This window comes from Dermacentor albipictus, chromosome 4 (assembly GCF_038994185.2).
Source record: "Dermacentor albipictus isolate Rhodes 1998 colony chromosome 4, USDA_Dalb.pri_finalv2, whole genome shotgun sequence".
Taxonomy (NCBI): Eukaryota; Metazoa; Arthropoda; class Arachnida; order Ixodida; family Ixodidae; genus Dermacentor; species Dermacentor albipictus.
Genome location: NC_091824.1, coordinates 12,479,673 through 12,500,980, shown reverse-complemented (window position 1 = coordinate 12,500,980; position 21,308 = coordinate 12,479,673). Strand labels below are relative to the sequence as shown.

Below are 21,308 nucleotides of genomic sequence, written 5' to 3'. Positions count from 1 at the left end.
TAAAAACTGGCACATTTTATAAAATCCTCAAATCTAAGTCGACCCTAGAGTTTGGCATATTGTTCCGGTGAAGTGTGTGGGGACGCGCGAGAGTTTTTCCCGCATAGCACGTCTCCTGTACTCCCGCTTCACCGCGTGGCCTGCATGACGCCCGCGCCGTCGATGTGGTTGAAGCGCAGTGCGAGAGATGGCGTGAGTGTTGCGCTGCTAACGCCGCCGACAGGCGAGGTTACCTGGGCGCTGAAAGGAAGGCGCTTGCTCTCTTTGGGTTCGGGGAGCAAGCAGCACGGACGTGCCGTGCCGCGCGTGCAGCGACCCTCTTTCCCGGCGGGTCGGCGAACAGCGCGGACATTCCGCGCGCGCGGCGACCAATGCTTCTGCGAGACCGCCTCGCGTGGCCGCCTTCGAACGCGCCACGATTCGCGTGACCATACACGCGAACGACCAGGCGTTGGGATCCAGCATGGGGCGAACATATTCGCTCGCTTCTGGTCGCGGTGAGTCGGACTGCTAGATTTGTCGCGAGCCCTTCGGCATGTTTTGTGGATAGCAACTCGGCTAGCAGGCATTGATCTATGAAAGGTGCAATAAATGCCCTTGTGATTGTTTGCACTATTGTGTTCTCGTTCCTTTCTCCCAAGAGCACAGAGGAGAACCCCTCATCACCCCACAAGTGAAGGAAGAAGTTGGATTGGACGAGAGGAAGACGAAGTCTGGCACTTGCCTGAACGCCATTAACCTCAGTTGTAAATATACATTATTTTACATTCGTGGGCCTGCTTTCTTCCTGCAACATTTTGGTGGAAGGTGCGGGGTACAATCACGGAACTTCGCAGCGGACGTCATCTACCTGCCGCCACAATGGCAAATCAACTGACACAAGCGACAATTCCTCAGCAGCCCGTGCCAACGGTCATCCTCGCTCACCCGCGGGACCCGGGGACATTTTGTGGCACGGACAACGCCGACGTCGAGGACTGGCTTATGATGTACGAGCGAGTGTGCGACAACAACAGGTGGGATCCAACAACGATGCTTGCAAACGTGATATTTTATCTAAGAGGAACTGCGAAGGAATGGTACGACCCACACGAAGCTGACCTAACGAGCTGGGATGTCTGCAAAGAAAAAATGCGAGACCTGTTTGGCAGACCTGTCGGTCGTCAGCTGGCAGCAAAAAAAGAACTTCCGTGCCGCGCTCAGACGTCCACCAAATCCTATGTCGTGTACATACAGGATGTGCTGGCCCTCTGTCGCAAGGCTGATGACAACATGATCGAGGCAGACAAGATTGGTCACATACTTAAAGGTATTGCAGACGATGCCTTCAATCTCCTAATGTGTAAGGATTGTGCGACTGTGGATGCAATTGTAAAGGAGTGCCGGCGCTTCGAACAAGCGAAGGGCCGCCACGTCGCTCAAACTTTCGACCGGCTGCCCAATACTGCCGCGACATCTTGCGAAGACCCGCCGCGGTTCGTTCAGCCCGCAGGACCGGAAGAAATCACGCGCGTCGTTCGCCGTGAGCTTGAGGCCATGGCTCCGGCTCCAGTTCGTCCCGACTGTCGGGAAAGCGTGCCCGCTATCTTTCTTATACAAGCGGTCGTTCGGTAGGAAATAGCAAGTTTGGGCATTCCATCTCTCTGCTCGGTCCGCCATACAAACACCTACCAGATTTCTCCGGCCGCTCGCTCCCAGACGCAAAGCTTTCCGTCACGCCGTTGCAACCCAGCTGACTGGCGCACAGCAGATGATAAACCCATCTGCTTTAATTGTTCCGGTATTGGACACATCGCCCGTCATTGCCGTAACCATTGGTCGTCGCCTCCTTGGTGGTCGTCTCTGAGTCACTACCGCCAAGTACCAGACAATCGTACTTTCTCGCCCTATACGCCGTCTAGGAACATCAACGCCGACAGTGCTCCACCAAGATCTAGCCGTTCCTCGTCTCCGCAAGGTCGTAGGTCCCGTTCGCCTCTCGTTCACCGCTCTTCGTCCCCTTCTGCAACCGGTCGCTTCGCTTCGGGAAACTAGGCGGTGCAGCTCTCGGAGGTGAAGCTGCATCTACGACCCGGCCCACAAATCCTCTGTTGACCCTGCCTACATGTGGAAACCTACTGGACATTGAAGTTGATGGTGTTCCTGTTAGATCTCTCGTTGATACAGGAGCGCAGCTTTCAGTTATGAGCGCTGCTCTCCGCCGAAGGCTCAAGAAGGTTCTGACACCCGCCGTACTGGGCACTGTGCGAGTCGCCGATGGGAGTACTTCACCTGTCCGTAGAATGTGCACAGCACGTGTGACCATTGGGGGCCATTATACCGTTGTTCTATTTATCGTCCTTGAACACTGTCCGCACGACCTAATTCTCGGCCTCGACTTCCTTTCCAAACACTCTGCCCAAATTGACTGCTCCACAGGTGTTGTACAGTTGGATCTGCCACTTCCTGCTGACGCACCAACTTCCGCTTCACACCGCTTATGTTCAGCTGAGTTTGCCAGGCTGTCTCCACAAGCAGCTACAAATGTCCTCCTGACGTCCTGTCCTCCTGTACCTGACGACGAGTACGTCGTGTCGCCGCTTACTGACGTGGTTTTGTCGCGCAATATCGCCCTGCCGAACACCTTCGTCCGGATCCGCGAAAACTGCGCTCGCGTGCCCATCCTCAATTTTGGATTTTTGTCGCATGTGCTGCCACACGGTATCGCCATAGCGCATATCACTCCTTGGGCAGAATTTGAGGTTTCTTCTTTGACCTCTGAATCCTTCCTCAGTACCAACGGACCTTTGTCACCCACTCCTCCGTCCTCGACGCCTACGGACGATGTTTCTAAGATGATCGCCCCAGACGTTCCTTCCGAGCAAACAGCAGCTCTTCTTCACCTCCTGTCATCTTATCGGGACATCTTTGATTTGGACGACTGTCCACTTGGTCAGACATCTCTTGTCACGCATCCCATCAACACCGGTGACGCCAGCCCCATTTATAGGCGGCCATATCGTGTCTCCGCAACAGAAAGGGCCATCATACAAAAGGAGGTAGACAGTATGATGGACAAGGACATCATTGAACCTTCCAGTAGCCCGTGGGCATCACCAGTTGTCTTAGTAAAGAAGAAAGACAACTCGTGGCGCTTCTGCGTTGACTACCGTCACCTCAACAGAATAACAAAGAAGGATGTTTATCCCCTGCCTCGCATTGATGACGCTCTTGACTGCCTTCACGGATCCCAATATTTTTGATCAATTGACCTCCGCTCCGGCTATTGGCAGATTGGCGTCGATGAGATGGACCGCGAGAAAACCGTCTTCGTCACTCCGGATGGTCTGTACCAATTTAAAGTCATGCCCTTTGGATTATGCAATGCGCCAGCTACATTCGAGCGCATGATGGACTCTCTCTTGCGCGGCTTGAAGTGGTCTACATGCCTCTGTTACCTCGACGATGTGATTGTGTTTTCGCCGAACTTTGAGAGCCATCTGCGGCGTCTCACAACCATACTCTCCGTGTTTCGCAGGGCTGGCCTTCAGCTAAACTCCTCCAAGTGCCATTTTGGTCGCCGTGAAATGAACATGCTCGGCCATCTCGTAAACGCCGCCGGAATCCAACCTGATCCACAGAAAGTTCACGCCGTGCGAAATTTTCCTGTACCTTGTTCAACCAACGATGTCCGTAGTTTTCTGGGCTTATGCTCTTATTTCCAGCATTTTGTGAAAAATTTTGCTGACATAGCTCACCCTCTCACTGACCTTCTTAAGAAAGACGTCTCTTTCTCTTGGGGACCACTGCAGGAGAAAGCGTTCTCCACCCTGATTGAGCGGCTTACAACTTCCCCAATTCTGTCACACTTTGACCTTTCTGCGCCCACTGAAGTATGAACTGACGCGAGTGGTCATGGCATCGGCGCTGTCCTCGCTCAGCGTCAGCAGGGCCAAGACCATGTCATCGCTTACGCTAGCCGCCTTCTTTCCACGCCCGAGCAAAATTATTCCATTACTGAGAGAGAATGTCTCGCGCTCGTATGGGCGGTCGTGAAATTTCGGCCGTACCTTTTCGGTCGGAGCTTCTGCGTCGTAACCGATCATCATACCCTCTGCTGGCTCTCATCTTTGAAGGACCCCACTGGACGACTTGCACGTTGGGCCTTGCGTCTACAAGAATATACATTTTCTATTATGTATAAGTCAGGGCGCCTGCATAAAGATGCTGACTGCCTGTCCCGCAATCCAGTGGATCCACCGGACGATACTGATGCAGACTCGGACATCAGTGTTCTATCCCTCTCCGGCTTCCTCCATATTGGCGACGAGCAGCGCAATGATCCTGTTCTTCAAACGCTTATGGAACGCCTAAGCTCATCGCCCAATGACCCGTCCCTCCGGATGTTCACCTTCCGCGATGGAACTTTATATCGTCGTAGCGTTCGTCCTGACGGCCCGGAGCTCCTCCTAGTCGTTTCAAGCACCTTCGACTAGCCGTGCTCCAGCAACTTCACGACGCTCCTACTGCTGGACATCTAGGCATCACTCGAACATACGACCGCCTGCGGCAACGCTTCTTCTGGCCCGGCATTTATCGCTCTGTGCGCCGTTATGTCACTTCTTGCGACCTGTGTCAGCGCCGGAAGACGCCTGCTATGCCTCCCGCTGGTTTCCTGCAACCAATTGACACCCCTACAGAGCCCTTCTTCTGTGTGGGCCTAGACCTCCTTGGCCCCTTTCCATTTTCCATCAAAGGAAACAAATGGATTGCTGTAGCAACCGATTACGCCACGAGATATGCCATCGCACGAGCGCTACCAACCAGCTGCGCTACAGATGTCGCCGACTTCTTACTATACGACGTCATCCTGCACCATGGCACCCCTCACCAGTTGCTGACGGATCGCGGCCGCTACTTTCTATCGAAGGTCGTCGATGATCTGCTCCGCTCCTGTTCTACACGACACCAGATTGCTACCGTGTATCACCCTCAAACAAACGGCCTCACCGAGCGACTCAACCGCACGCTAACTGAAATGCTGGCCATGTACGTTTCCGATGATCACCGTGACTGGGACGTCGCTTCACCATACATCACTTTCGCATACAACTCGTCCCGTCACGATACTGCCGGATTTTCACCATTTTACCTGTTGTATGGCCGCGACCCCACCTTGCCCTTTGACACGTTCCTACCTTCCGCAGTACAATCACCCAGCACTGATTACGCTCGCGATGCTATTGACTTAGCCGCCCAGGCCCAAGAAGTCGCCCATCATCGCCTCACAGTCTCGCAGGCTTCTCAAAAGCGATGCTACGACCTTTGGCACCGAGACTCCCATTTTTCACCTGGTTCCCTTGTCCTTCTCTGGACGCCTTCACGTCGCGTCGGTTTGTCCGAAAAACTACTTTCCCGTTATTCTGGACCGTACCAGATCTTACGCCAACTGTCCGACGTGACATACGAGATCGCCCCAGTCGGTCAGCCTTCAGTGCATTCCAACGTCACCAGCGATGTTGTTCACGTCGCCAGGCTGAAGCCCTATGTCCCCCCATTAAGTGAGGCTCCATAACTTGCACCGGGACGGAGCTACTCCGCCGGGAGGGTGATGTTACGGTGAAGTGAAGGAAGAAGTTGGATTGGATGAGAGGAAGACGAAGTCTGGCACTTGCCTGAACGCCATTAACCTCAGTTGTAAATATACATTATTTTACATTCGTGGGCCTGCTTTCTTCCTGCAACAATATGATTATTTGAAAAAGCTATCGGCCTAGATTCGAATAAATCTGTTATTAATGACAAGCTTTCCACGACAGTTTGTGGCTCTTTATCCCATTAGACAGTTTTAGTTTAACGTTAGAGTAATAGCAGGGTTAAGAGAAAGAGTGTTGCTGTTCCGCAAACGAACTTTGCAGAAAGTGAGTTTTAGTAAAATGTGATAGCTTAGTTCATGTGCAGAATGCTATTCCATTACGCTTTCACTTTCTCATCTATCCTATCTATTTGCCAAGCCTTGTGTGTGTGTCCAAAAAGTGTGAGAGGCAGTGCAATGAAAGCCGGGAGCATGTTGTGTTTGTACTTTCCATATCTGCCGATTCATGGTGAATTCAGTACAAGCAGTACAAACTGTTGACCATAGCCTCCGAGTTCTTCCAATCTCGGAAGCCATATGCCATCGCACCTATCTCCTGACTTCACCAACAGGTGATGCTGCCATCTCAGAGATTTCTCTCATTAGGCCTCAAGGCATTTGAAACAGTTAGCAACCTTGAAAAATCAACAATACTATCCATAATACTCCATCGTCAAAGTGGTTTGAGACTAAGCAAAAGCCATTAACACTGTCATTTGCTAAGAACGAAGCAAATTCTGCAAAAGCAATGCCAAATTCAGTTCAAAGTGGGTAGCTGGGACCGCCGCCATACTTTACATAAACTACGTAAACCACGCAAAGATGGTAACATTCAATCTGAGAAATGGCATGTGTACATTAAACGCTATGGGTCGAATAAAATTCAGTCAAATAGGATTGGTGCTTTTCTCCCTCTGAAGCTGAAGAAATAGCAAAGTCATCCTAAACACCAATGGGGTTTCAGTAATAGTGGGCCATGCAATGCTTAATGGCAATCTACTATAGTTAGAAAGTATTGCTTTCCAGTTTTCTTCTGGGAAACAGGAGGGTTCTTTCATCTTTATGGCAAGTGGTTTCTATGTGTTAGCGTCAGCATGTTAAGGCTCATCTGTGCGACAGACAAAAGTGAGGAATGCACATCATGTCACTCGGCATTGCTCTGCACAGTCATTGGCGCCACACGCGTTAACTGCGGTGGCCACTAACGGTAGAGAGCTCTTAAATCTGGAGGCCCAATGCCAGTTCGCATGCCAGCTAATGGATTAGTTTTGCGTGTTCGGTGTAATAGGGGGCTTGGCGGAATGCAGTGGAAGGTTTAAGAGTTTTTTATTGAAAGTATTTGAATACAGGAAAGTATATGGTAAGTATTAGTACAGAAGGAGGTCCCAGAGTTTAAACTGCCAAGGGGACCTCCTGTGCTATATACAAAAAAACATAATAAAATACAGACAGCCACTGGTGTTGCAGAGCAGTGAAACAGTATTAGCAAAGATAAATTAATATAATGAGAACACATAACTTCAGTAGAACATCATTATACAGAGAAATATACATAAGACAAATTAAGTACTTGATGGTTATACATAATGTAAAGTGTAAAAAACAAAGCACAGTTCGTTGTCAATAGAGGTTACATATTACTAACAGGCTGTTGACCACAAGTGAATTTTCAATGCTTTATGAAATGAGTGTTCTGGATGCACGCACCTGATGTTCATGGGCAATTCCCGAAATGAGCGCTGTCTGCTTCCTGTAATTTGTGCGTACTTTAGGTAATAACATATTATTTTGTTACGAGAATCTTGCAATGTTACGGTTGAGTAGTTGGGGGGCAGAAATATTATTACTGACAGTACCTTAATGTCGGATGCAATAAATTAAAAGGCCAAGGTTTAGTTGTAACGAGTAAGGGAGGGGAAGGATTTTCCGACTTTGGTAAAGTGGGAGGGCAGATGCCAAGTGTGGACTAAATGTAATCAGGCGTACTGCTTGGTTTTGTAAGTGATGAATCCATGATATGTGTGTTTCATACGTGTTTCCCCATGAAGTGAGGCAATATATCAGGTGACTGTGTATAAATACGTAATGCAGCGACTGTAAGATATGCTGCTGAAAGTATTGTCGAGATTTGATTAATACACGTAAACCAAAACCAATTTTTTTAACAAGGGATGTGGTATGTTTGTTAAATTTCAAATGAGAGTCAAGAACAACGCCAAGAAATGTGGTCGTATCAGATGGATAAATTATGTGGTTATCTAGATTAAGACTCGGAACTAAATAGGTTTGCTTAAGATGAATATGAAAAAATAATGAAGCATGTCTTTGTAGCTTTTATTTGCAGCGCATTGTCAAGACACCAAGACGCAATTTTTCTAAGGTCTTTGTTTAGTCGTGTTGGTAAATTACTAAGGTCTTTATCTCCAGCAAATATACTTGAATCATCAGTGTAAAGTACTGTATGCATTCTGAATTGTTAAGGCAATTAGGCAAGTCATTAATATACCAAAGAAAAAGAAGAGGGCCTAAAATGGATCCTTGCAGAACACAGTGATTAGTAGTTATTGGCTGTGATATGGGCATCAGCGAATTGGACAACCTGGGTACGGTCAAGTAGATAACTCTGTAAAAGGGTTAGAGCATGTCCAGTGATACCCAGTGATTCTAACTTAGAAAGAAGTATGGTGTGGTTAATTGTATCAAATGCCTTAGTAAAATCAATAAATAACGCCACGGCCCAGCACCCATTGTTAATGAAGTTTTTAATGTGGTCAGTGAATTCTATTAGAGCAAGTTCCGGGGAAAATTAGGGTGGAAACCAAATTGATGCGCTGTCAAAAGGTTAAATTTTTCAGAGTACTTCATGAGGCGGTCAGCAAAGAGTTTCTCGATTAGTTTATTAAAACATGGTAAGATTGTTATCAGGTGATAGTTACCTAATACGCTTGGATCTCCTTTTTTAAAAACAGGCACAACTTTTCCTTGTTTTTGTACGTAGGGAAAAATACTTCTGCTAAGTGTATTACTTATTAGGGCAGCAAGGACACCCGATAGCTCATGGGCGACCAGTTTAATTTTAGATGGGTGAATGAGGTCTAACCCTGGGCCAGTGCATTTCAGACCACATAAAACACGTAAAACCTCTGGTGATGTAGGTTGTAAATGAAATGATTGGGAGCAGCGAGGATAGTGCGAAATATGAGTTGATTGGTTTGAGGTCACCGTTGAAAAAAACTTGTTGAATGCGTTAGCTATATCAGGAGGGTTAGTGAACGCCGGCCAGCATCATTAGGGTAAGTTCATTTGCCACAGGTCGTTGTTTAGGCATGTTAAAAAATTCTCTTATTAGTTCCTAATTTTTTTCGATTATTGTTCCCATTTTAATAACCTGGTTTTGGTAATAACCTCGTTTAGCGGCTTTTAAAATTCTAGATAATGTTCGAGAATATTTTTTGAAGCGATTTTCCAAAGGCAGATTAAATGGTCGCAATTTAACTTTTTTATGTAAGTTATCCTTTTACGAATACACCGCAGTAAGTTATTTGTGATCCATGGTTTTCTGGAGGCCAAGTATCGTTTGTAAGTAAGAGAAAATGTCAAGCATGAGCTAATTGTTTCCGTTATTTTAGCACAGAAATTGTTAAAAGCTGCTTCAACATTCGGTTCATGATGAAAACGTTCAAGTCAATTTGTGAAATTCTCTGTTGAAACAACTTGGCGTCGAAGAAATTTGTTTTTGAAGTTTTTACCTTGCATTGGTTGTGCGATTCAACCAACAAGAAAATGGGGTAATGGTCCGTGATATCAAAGATAACAACGGCAGCAATCTGAGGTGAAATGTTGTTTGTTAGAACATGATGGATGAGAGTACCAGGGCTGTGTGACATGCAGCGTATAGGTGATTGTAACAGTGATTCCATTCCATGGCCAATAAAGCAGTTTGTGTATTCTGCGCAACAGCTGTTCGTGATATCTGTAATGTCTATGTTTATATCACCAATGATAATTAAATTTTTGTTTTCACGATTCAGGCGGAATAAAATGTTATCGAGTTCTGCTCAGAAACTCATGTATGATGACGAAGGGGAACGATAAATGGATGCAATGATAGTGTTTTTGTCAGACGGAAAAGAAGCGCGGTCAAACTTAACCCACATGGATTTGACTTTATCAAGTTTAAATGTAATTTCAAAGCGGCATTTGTAGGAAAGCTGTTTTGAGATGAAAATGGCAGAACCACCATGGCGGTCACTATTTCGGTGGTTGTATTCCGGTTGTAAACCTCATTAAGGGAAAATGAGACATCCACCCAATCGTAAAAATTGTCACAAAGGAAACCCATAAGGGTTCCTCGAAAGAAAAGCCTTGCAGTTGAAAAAAAATTCGTCCTTGTCCGAGACTCGTACCCGGGGCTATCGCCTTTCCGGGGAAGCCGCTCTACCATTTGAGCTAACCAGGCGGCTAGCAGATGGCAGGGCGAAGTGGAATTTGTCAACAACTTGAAGCAAAGGCAAGAGTTTGATGTAATAGTTCTGCAAAAACTCGCAAGGTGGGGAGAAATAATTAAGGGAAAATGAGGGGGTACAAAGGAAATCCATATGGGATTGAGGAACCTGTATGGGTTTCCTTTGTAGCAATTGTTACGATTGGGTGGATGTCTCATTTTCCCTTAATTAATTACTTCTCTCCACCCTGCAGGTTTCCGCAAAACTATTGCGTCAAACAGTAAAACTTTGTTAAACTGTACCCACTTAAACAGTAGTTTTGTTTTAAACCTGCAAACTCGAACTTAGCAGGGCAATGTCATGTCACTGGGCTGCCACAGCAAGTAACATCAATGATTAAATTTGAACAGACTGTAATTATGGCGACAATGTTGCAAATATAGCCACATATTCTGGTGTCCCTCTTCCAAGCAAATGAAGGCCAGTCAGGAAGAGAGATCCGTGTTAGTTTTCTTTATCTTTTCTCTTTCAGTGCATTGGTGATTTAAAAATGTAGCAGTTTGCATGATTTTTGATACGTTTTGCTACAGTCTGCAGCAATACTGCATCAGGAGGACCAAACGAGTGTAGACTGGCAAACTGTTCTTTATGAACTATTTCTCTTTACTTGGCAGAAAAAAATTATTAGTGGAGAAATTAGGGGTCAAAGTTCTTTATGTATTCATTTATTGTCCACTGGTTCCTGAGATTCAATACATAAGTGTTAGTCACAATTTAAAAAGTAATTTCTTGTGCTTGGGTTGTTTGGGCACATGAAAAATTCTCAATACCTTCTAGGCAGGGCTCTGGTTCAGTTGAAATGCAATGTAGTCCTCCTTCTCTCAGGAACAATTAACTAACCTTGACCAGACTGTCAAAATCCAGGACATCATGACAAACCAGTACAGCATTGCAGCTTGCCCCCTCCCCCCTTTCCTCTTGCTCGCATGGGAAGACTGTGCTCATCAAGCCACCATCCTTCTCAGCTCAGCCTTGCATGCTTTTGCTCGAAGCCAAAGCATTACGGGTGTGGGAACCTGATTAGGATCTCATTGCCCTTGGACATTATACATGGCATGATGCTGTTCCATTTCAGTGGCCGCTGCTGCATATGAATCGATGAGTGTGTGTTTGCAAGCAGCTGTTTGTAATTGAACCATTTGACCATCTGCATCCACGGAAGTTTCCATTTATTCACTATTCAGTATTTCCATTTACTCAGTATTTGGGGTGACAGTGAAATTCTGTTGTATTGAAATCCTGCATAAGCACACTTCATTGTGGTGAGCATCTAAGTACATGGTGTTCTATGGTAAAAAGGTTATAATAAGTTAGATACTTTGTTATATCGAGGTGACATAGCGTTAAGAGGGTAGGCCAACGTGCTGGTGTTGCGGTGGTTTTTTTCCACTCCAGAAAAACTAGCAAAGCTTTGCAAGTTTGCTTCGCAAGCCAGGCGTGGCCATTGTACTGTGAAACACAAGAAGGGTTTAGTGCCCTGCATCAGTGGTGTGTTGTTTGTTGTGGGAGTATGTGGGACAGGCTGGAAGGGGCTTAAATAATCGTCTTAGAGAGCATCATAACAATGTGTACAACACGGTACAGGTACCCTACTTTGAAGAATAGTGAAGTGTTGGCTAAACATAGTTCACAGCTGACATGTGAAATCAGATTTCATTAGGAAGTCTGATAGCTCATGCGTCAGTTCTCCTTCGATTGCACTTTCATTTCGGGAAATGGCGTATCTTGACAAGGTTTGAGTGGCAAGCATTCTGTGTGCTGTGTAAGTCTATGGCTATCATTGTCAGCATTGCAAATGATATTCCAGGTTTTTTGCCGATCATTCACATATTGCGCATGGTAACGCTCTATATATTTGTTCTTTCATGGCTTCATTAATAAAATGTTGTAAGTCAGTGCTGTGTGCGTGTCGCTCTCTCATGTTCTTGCCTTTTTTGCACTGTGTCGTTTTTCCAGTTATATCGAGGATTTCGTCGTACTAAAGTTTTTTATATAGAGGTTTAACTGCATTCGTAAAAGAGCTGAGCTCCCTGAATCACAATTCTGCTTCCAACAGTTGTTAAAATTTAAGTTTCTTGCATTTCATTCAATTCAGTGCTTGTCTGATGAGAGAATTTATGTATTTCTCCGGTATCTGAACCGGTAAAACTGAGGTGGCCTAGAGGTAAAGCCTCCTTATAAGAAAATGAATGCAATGGCTCTGTGCCAACTCTTATTGTGCACCTGATAATCTCTTGCTGGATAGTTAGCAATGAATCGGTTCCCTGGTAGGATAGTTGTAGACAAGTGCTGGGTGCAATGCAATGGCGTGCCATGATGCAAAGTTAAGTCACTTTAGCTTACACTAAAGAGGATGAAGACGAAAGCCTGCGCACTCATGAGACAGTCATTAAATTACATGACAATCTCATTTGAATGCATTGTTACTTCCTGTTACTTGCTTTCTCCCATCAAAGGTTGTGGGTTTGAGTGACTTAGCTCTACATTAATTAACTGTGCCTGAATTAACTTTGCCCAAATTAACACCAAAAGTCATGGGTTCAACTCCCACCAATGTTTGTGAATTCAATTCGCATCAATTTTGGTGCCATAATGCCGAATGGTCAATTTTTAGACCTATGAGCCATTTAATTTAAGGCTTTCGCATTAAAACAGTGTTCCATGAACTATATCGGGCCCCTTAATATTATGACTAATTGGTGATTTCTGTTGGCAATGCACAGGGCACGGTCCGGATGGCAAGCCTGTTCACCTGAGGGACATCTGGCCTTCACGGGAAGAGATTCAGGTCAGTTCAAACAGTGTGAATGCTGCATCACTTGCATACAAGAAATCTGTCTTGCAAAAATACAGTACTACGCCTCTGCATCGGGCTGCACAATGAGTGAGCGCGAAGTACACTTGCAGCCTCAGCCATCGCAAAATTTGAAGCAGGTATTATGTCATGTTATCCGCTGTGCTTTAGTAGTAAAAAAACTGCGAAATTTATTTGGTTGATGACTTTAAATGTTCTGTAGCTCGTTATGTGTGTGTTCTGAGTGGGGGTGCACTTTGTCATGCTGAACAGCATGGAAGTTCACCATGCGATGGGCTTTCATTATTTCGAACCTTAATTCTGCAAAGGAATCCGGATATATTGAACTTGAAGCACCTGTCCTTGTCCATTTTGTTAATTTGTGCTAATGTACCATAATAACGCAAGGCCAATAGCCCAGCAGTCACTCCTCCTGAATATGAAGGGCATCGCGAAATAGTTCAATAATTTGAAATATGAAATATGCCTATGTGAAGATTATCTGAAAACTCTCTTCATCTCGGAATGTAGTATGTGAAAATGAAATGTAGATATCAAAAGCAGGAATTTACCGATCTCATACCCGGGCCACTCAGTGAAAAGATCAAGTGTCATCCATTTTTTTGTGCAAGATGTGTATTGGCCTTTCACATTCTTGAAGAAGCATGGCGATCCTCTTTTCGACAGCGAACTGCCGCAGGTAGTATGCTTCACTGCACAGTGCTTAGCTCTTCGTTATCAGTATGCTTCGCCACATTTTATGGCTGAAATGCGGTGAAGCTTATTAAGCAAATTATTAAGCAAATTTGGTATTATGGTGTGTAAATAAGACCCTTGCTGCACGATCACTCCATATTTTATGACAGAAACCTTGCTTATTTTTCCTCCATGGCATTTAGTGCCCTTCATATTCAATGCCTTGACAGCATGTACCAAAACAGTGCCGCTTCATCGACATGAATATTTCCAGTGATGCGAGATGGGTTGATTGTTGGGCTAGTTCGTTTTCCATAATTGAAGTAGTAACTTAACGCTATAAAAACTACAGATACAAGAAAGGTGGACAAAGACAAGCGCTATACTCATAACTGCTGAATGTAAGGATAGAATCGTACATATATATCCTCTTGTCACGCATGCGCATACCAAGCAAAAGAACAGACACATGTGCATGAAAGGCAGTTGTGCAAGAAGTCAAATTCAGCGTCAAGTAATGAGATAGAAGACTCACTATCTCTATTCTTCTTAATAAAAAAGGCCTCAAGTGCAAGCCTAGAAGAGGCATTGCCGCTCGAGCCCAGAATGGTAGTCTTAGAATATCGAGCGTCACACCCACATGGGGCAACATGAGCCACCATATGTGTGCACTTATCCTCCTTTTCCTTTAATTTTTGCGAATGCTCCCATAAATGGTCATTCACGCAACGCTCGGTTTGTCCGATGTACAGCTGCCCACAAGGGTGCAAGATAATTGCATATGCAACCCCTCTGAAGTACTTTACAGAGGGCTTCTCAGGCCTTGTGCGGCAGCCTCACCTGCTCCAACAGAAAACTCAAGAGCACAGCTTCGAAAGCTTGTTGGGTGCGGAAAAAACCAGAGGAATACCATGATAGTTAACAACCTTTTTAATGTTGTGTGACGTGTTGTGCATATAAAGTATAACCTCCAGTCTCACCTTTGGTCATTCAACCTCCGCTCTTGCCCTAAGTTGGACCGATTTGGACGCCTTTTGGCAGCTGGCTTGCCTTTGATGGTCGTCAACGCTGTAGTAGAGTCTCTACATGCTCCAAGCTTCATTTTTTTTTGCAGTAATGACTCTGCTCGTTGTCTTGTGAACGTGGCGACGCCGCAACAGAAGGGAGCCCACCAACCTGTTTATGACCAGTGGCAACGACTTTGTCGTCTTGATATGGCATGACTTGCATTAAAAATGCAGGACGAAGAATGTAAACATAGTGCCGATCTGTCAGCAGGCAAAGGAAAAAGCATGCAGAGTGAAGCAGCGGCGGAGGCCCAGTCCGGCCTCGGCAACTTCGCTGCTTCGGTGGCAGTAAGTAGCAGAGGTAATTAGCGCCATCTAGCAAACTGGCAGGAAAGCAAATCCACTTCCCTCCCGCCCTTCCCCGTAACTACGCTCCCCTCACCTTCCCTCTCAACTCTCTCATCTTCGATGGTCTCCATGTGTGCGTGCCAGCGCCGCCTGTGCCACTGGCCCGGTGCCAGCTTAGCCTGCTTACTGAAGTTTTGTTTTCTGCCGTTACAGTCGAACCTGGCTGTATCGAAACCATTTAAATCGAATTATTCATCATGTCGAACAATTTCTGAACACGGTATAGTAACAATAAGTATATATAGCAAAAGTTACACTTACATCGAACAAAAATAACATCGACTCCCAATATACCAAACGTCAAGGGGCGGAAAAGTGCCCCCAGAAGTTGGCTTTCCCTCGTTTTCGTGGGGAAGCCCGGCGGCGCGGCTCCATCAAACTGCTCTCCCCACCGAGCGAGCCGTCGACACCCCCTGCAAAAAAAATCCTGGCTCACCCACAGCGCTTGCTCAGACAGCCAGAGGCTCTTGTGCCCTCGTCGTGCAAGATGGCGCAAGCATGAGTTGTCTCACTGCTTTTCGGGTTCCTTGTGTTGGCGTCTTGTGGGCCTTCTCCCAAAGGGTTGCCGTGATGAAGCGACAGAATTCCCTGTGAAGCTCGAAATCATAAATCGGGTCAAACGCGGTGAGAAGTCGAATGCCCCGCAGTGTGCAAGTTTCAGAGGTGCACTCTCAGCACGATCTTGAAGAATAAGGGAAAGATTAGGGCTAAGCGGACAAGCTCGTGACCCGGTGCCCGTGGTGCCTGACGCGTATGCACGGCCAAGGGGTTCATCCAAAATTGCTTCAGATGTGGCGACTTCCGCGTACCCGGTGATGACTGTAAATTCTGATGAGTGCGACGAAGCCGCTGCTGGTGTTGCCGAAATTTGGCGTGAGCCGTCAGAATTTCTGGAAGCTATTGATGAATCAACGGTCCATGAGTTTGTGAGTGCAGATGACGGTGTCGCGACCACAGGAGAGTCCGAAAACGATGACTGCATTGCCGACATCGTAGCGAGCACAAGTGAAAGTGGGCACAATGAGGAAAGCAACGACGGTCCTTTGTCCACGTCCTCCGAGGTGATTGGTGTGCTCGCACTAGTCCAGTGCTTCTGCGTGAATGTGGAAGGCTGCGGCCTCAGCTGCTCCAACTCCTTACATAATGTAGAGAAGTATGTGCGTTGCAGGTGGCGTAACTGCCCAAGCAGAAGCAAATACAGGACTATTTCATGCGAAACTAAGCTGTTTCATAAATGACGTGATTTTATAAAGGGCATGTGCTTTTATGACATCCAATTCTTTAGCAGGCTTATATGAAATTACGCTCTATATCGAACTGAGAGGTATTTTCTTGTGAGTTCGATATAGCCGGGTTCGACTGTATCGGGAAGCGAGTGTTGGCCAGCGTGGGCAGTTTCATGGTCCTCACTCGCTGTGTACTTGCGCTCAACTTGCACACATTGCACAACTTGTACCGTTCATGCATCGTGCTATGGGGCACGAATACTTCAAGAACAAGTCCTTCTTTGACTTCGAACTTCTTTCAATTCGAACCTATTTTTGGGCGCCTTCGTCTTCAAATTATCGAGATTCGATTCGACATTACCTGGATTGGATTGTAGCAAGTTTTTGGTTCTCTTTGAGTTGTAACTATTGTGATTCAGCTGTCTGTGTATGTGGTGCGAGCAGCAAGTTGTGGGCATAGGGAAACATGGTTGCCCAAATACAGCCTTTATTCTTCCACACTTTTTAGCCACTGTCCATTTGTGCTCTATTACACGCGTTCTTTTACGAAAGTGCATAATGCTTCCACAAGCCAGTGGCTCCACACGGCATCTTGCATAACTCACCGCTCTCAGTGGTATTGTGGCATGCATCCTGCACATCTGCAAAAAGTACCTGTAGAGAGCTGGCCACATTTTCATTAGGCTCTTGACCTTGCTTATCACATTGCAATGCTGTCTTACAGACTGACAGGGGTCGATGTCCAGCAACGCACGCTGATGGCCGCTTCGGTGTCTTCTTAAGTTTGACGAGCCCATATGGGTCAGCGTGCAGTGACCATCTGCCAAAGCCGATGTGGAGAGAAACACCTTCCACCTCAAGGAAATCCTGCCCAAGGACAACATTGTGACACAGCTCTGGCAAAAGAAGAAAACGCTTCTTCCTGGACCTACCTTGCCAACGAATATGACAGCGAACCGATTGTGCAGTTTGTGACCAGCCCTGAGCAAGCCTCAGGGTTCGTGCTTCTTCACTGGAAGTGGCTCTCGCGCATTTGCCGCTGCGATGGCACGGCTACCTATTAAGCTCACGCTTGCCCCAGTGTCCATGAGTGCATAAAGGACACTGTTACCAATCAACAGTTAAAGCAGTGGTTCTTTATTCCCGGCTGTTACGAGCACTTGCAAGGACATCGCGTAGCCGTCGGCTGGAAAAGCGGCTACGCTTGTCCATTTCCAAGGCAATCTGCTTGCAGGTGTCCCGGGGAATCGCTGTGAAAACAGCGGAGTTGTTTGGCTCGAATCGTGGGATACCTTGCATTGCTTGAACCTCAAATTTCTGAGGCACTCTCCCAAGTTGTTGAAGTGCCGAAGTGTAGTTGCCCCGTGTGTTTGTACGAGCGAGTACAAACACACGGGTTGTACGAGTTTGTGCCATTCACATGAACGAACGGCACAGGTGAGGGGTCACTGTGTCCATGTAATCCCTCATACCACATCACGCCGACAGCAGCGCCAGCTTTTTTACGTGGATCTCGTCCCCATTACCAGCCACGAGTCTGCCTCTCCATTGTGGTCCCGGAGGTCGAAGCCAACAGTCATTGTACGATCGAAGAAGGCAGGAGAGGCCGCACGACTGGCTGGGTGGCACTAGACGATTCTTGGTCCTTCATGTTAGGTCCGGTCGGACAAGCCCTCACTTGTCAAGTACGTTCCTTATTTCGGGAATCCTCGGTGCACACACACACGCAGTCTGTGTTTTGTCCCACTGCACCGCACGCGGCTTGCTCCGTCGATTACTTCACTGACTCAGTTGTCGCACGCTCCCCGCATACCGACCGCGCTCACACGCCTTCCGTGTTCTCCCTCCCCGCCACACACTGTTGCCTGCAGTCCTGCACCTGCCACTCTACACAGATGCCTACTGTCTCATGCCTGCAACTCTATGCCACCCGGAATCGACTTGGTATCCTCACACCTCTTGCAGTGGACATGGCTATGTTACTGCCGCAGAATTGCCGATATTAACAATATTATTCATTACTGATCTGGAAGAAACTGTTTCAGTGCACATAATGGATTCACGCGAAGAAAAAAAATCTCTTTCGGTGTGTTCAGCTTGCTCCACCGACCGCCATCTTTGTTTTGGTGTCCCGCATACAGCGGCAGCCATGGAGTTTCATACATTAATTACTAGAGGGAACTCTAGCGCTAGCGTCTACGGGAGCTGCAATGGGAGCAGTTGTGCCAGCATTGGAATTATGGGAAGTAGATGGGTTCGCCTGAACTTCGTCCTTTTGGCTTCAAATGGCTTTGTGACTTTGTAAACTCGTCATTTTCAATGATGTACTGCCTAATTAATAATTAAATAACATTATTAAAATTGTCTGATGAGAAGATTCGAACACATGAACTCTAGCACAGATGCCTGATGAACCATTAAGCCACGGATGCATGTATCAACAAGCGAATGAAACGCCCTTATGAATTTATCGCGGGCATGCCAGTGCCTTGAGACGCTTGGCATGTTTCAATTTCGCCACCTGGACAAGCTCAATCGTTGCAATTAATGGCAATTGTGCATGTTCGCGGTGTCTTCTGCACTTCGAAAAGTATAGATTGTGCTGAAATTTACGACAATAATATTTATATATCGTAATATACAAAGCCACAAGAATGTCTGAATCCACAAACACGAAAATCAGACAAATCGATGTATTTCCCATCATTCCCATGGTGGTACAATGACTGCAGTGCCAGAGTTCCCTCTAGTAATTATTGTATGAAAGTCTATATCCAGCAGCCACCTGTCTGTTGACTTGTTGTCAACCCGCAGCAAATGCGGGATGAAAAATAATGTTTTTTCTTTTCGCTGAAAATTTTACCTGCGTAATGATTGCACCCGCTGAATTTGCGTCAATTTTTTTTACAAAGAAGTGTGATCATGATGTGAGTAAATACAGTGTCTTACATGTTTGTTTCTTTATTAGGTTGTTGCCGTGTTAACGATGCGGCATTTGTATGCTATATTTACTCTTGTAAGGCTAGCACTTCTTTTCTTCTAAATTTTTTTTGGGTGTGTGCCTTACGTGAGGCAGACTTATGGGGCAGACTTATGAGGCAGACTTATGGCAACTCACTGAAGCCACGAACTGTGCTTGCACTGATGTGCCAATAAATGCAGCCACTGGTGGCCGACTGTGAATGCATTTACACCCACCAACCGATTTTACGGTCACAGACTTGGGCCATCTTGTAGCAGCTTGCAGGAATTGCGAGTATGCACATGACTAGTGAAACTTTCTTTCAAAATTTTGTATGTACCTTACCGCTCTTATCGTGGTGCTGAGTTGGACCGATTATGTATACAAATAAATAAATAAATAAATAAATAATGAACCTATTTGAAAAATTCTTTTGGTAAGCACACCCTAGGCACAATGCCTTTCAACTCCTCATGTATAACCAAAGTTTGCCATGGGGCCTGATGAAAGGCCCTTTAAGAGGGACTGCTTGAAAGCAAGGTTCTGACCTGGAAGGCAGTATTATTACAGAAATTGTTGAATATGGGTGAAAAAAAAAAATTTAGTATAGAGCATACAATTCAATAAACCATATATAATTATATATATACTCAAACCCGCATATATTGAACTCGCAAGGAAACTGGAATTAGTTCGTTATATCATTTTATTCGACATAGAATGTATAAAGAAATTAACAGCATACAAAATGCACCTCATTAAATAGTGCTATTGACTTTCTAAATACATGTACCGCAGGCATATTAGTGCGAGAAATAGTTGCTTATCTTCTTCCGCTTTTTCAGTTTGAAAGTATTGTATACACTTTTCAACTTTGTCGAATGACTCAGAACAGCTGAACCCACAGCCTTCTATAGACGCGTAGTGGTGGAGAACAACACTCAAAGCATGAAGTGCATCGGAACACGTGAGTGGGTCGGAACTCGTTGGGTCCTCACAGTTACTTTCACCAGCGAGATCCCTAGCCAGGTCAGCGACAGTGTCTGCGTCAGCGACATTTCCGGTAGTCGCAATATGGTCGTCAACGGAGGCGAAGTCTGTATCCGCAGTCTCATCACAAATGGCACCCGGGAACTCGGGACAGCTGGCTTAACAAATCATCAAGTTCCTCGAGTGGTTCATCGCAATTTTCTTAAGAGTTTGCACCAGCCTCGCCGGAAACACCGAGCCCACAATGACTTTGATGTCGTTCCACAATGTATTCAACATTGTTATTGTGCCCAGGAGGTCAATTTTCAACTCCCGGCCAGTACGAAGGTTTAGCAATAGTCATTGCACAAGGCGCTTTCTGTAGCCTGCCTTCAGTGCATGAATGACATCTTGGTCTAAAGGCTGCAACATCGACGTTGGGTTTGGCGGCAGGAAACGAAGTTCGATGTTGCTGACGCTGACCTTACAAGGGTGAGCAGAACAGTTGTCAGGGAGTAAGACATTCCTACTTTTGTTTGTCTGGTAGTTGTCCCAGGACTTCAGCTACTTGCCAAAAAAGTTTGCTTATCATCTAAGGTTTCCCATTAGACGTGTAGATCACCTGAACCGAAAGTGCATTCTTTAGGCATCGTGGTGATTTTCTCTTTCCAATCACGAGTAGACGAAGCTTGGTCGATCCATCGACGTTGTTGGTGAGCAACGCGCCAGCGTTTTGTTTGGGAGCATTTGCCAGAGCAAAGCAGTCTCATCTGCATTAAATACCATATTTACACAATTGTAACTCACCCCCCATTTCGCGTGTGAAGGGAAAAAAAAAATAAGCATACCCGAGGATGCATTCCGTGACGAAAATTTATTAGTAGCTGGCATGGTCGCTAGACTACTTGTCTGCACTTGTGCCATCGTTCTCACTAGCGCTTCCATCGTCCTCGCTGCTGTGGTCCCACAGCGTGTCATCGTTGAATGTTGAAAAACCCTTCTGAAAAACGAACAAACACGCAGGAGAGTGAAAACTACAGGGAGGGACGTAGAGCAAACATAAAATTGTAACTATGTTGTAGGTCCCCTGATATCTCATTGGTCTCGCTTTTTTGGGGGTGCCATGT

General features: G+C 46.1%; 1 protein-coding gene across 5 annotated transcripts in view; it reads left to right on the top strand.

The window, feature by feature from the left end:
• The window catches only part of LOC135917012 (cytoplasmic aconitate hydratase-like), a 233,332-nt gene that overhangs the window by 117,630 nt on the left and 94,394 nt on the right, over window positions 1-21,308 (top strand). For all 5 annotated transcript variants that reach the window (XM_065450478.2, XM_065450497.2, XM_065450487.2 and 2 more), the window contains one exon: window positions 12,843-12,907. In XM_065450478.2, coding sequence (XP_065306550.2) covers window positions 12,843-12,907 — 65 coding nt within the window. The remainder of the gene's footprint in view (window positions 1-12,842; window positions 12,908-21,308) is intronic.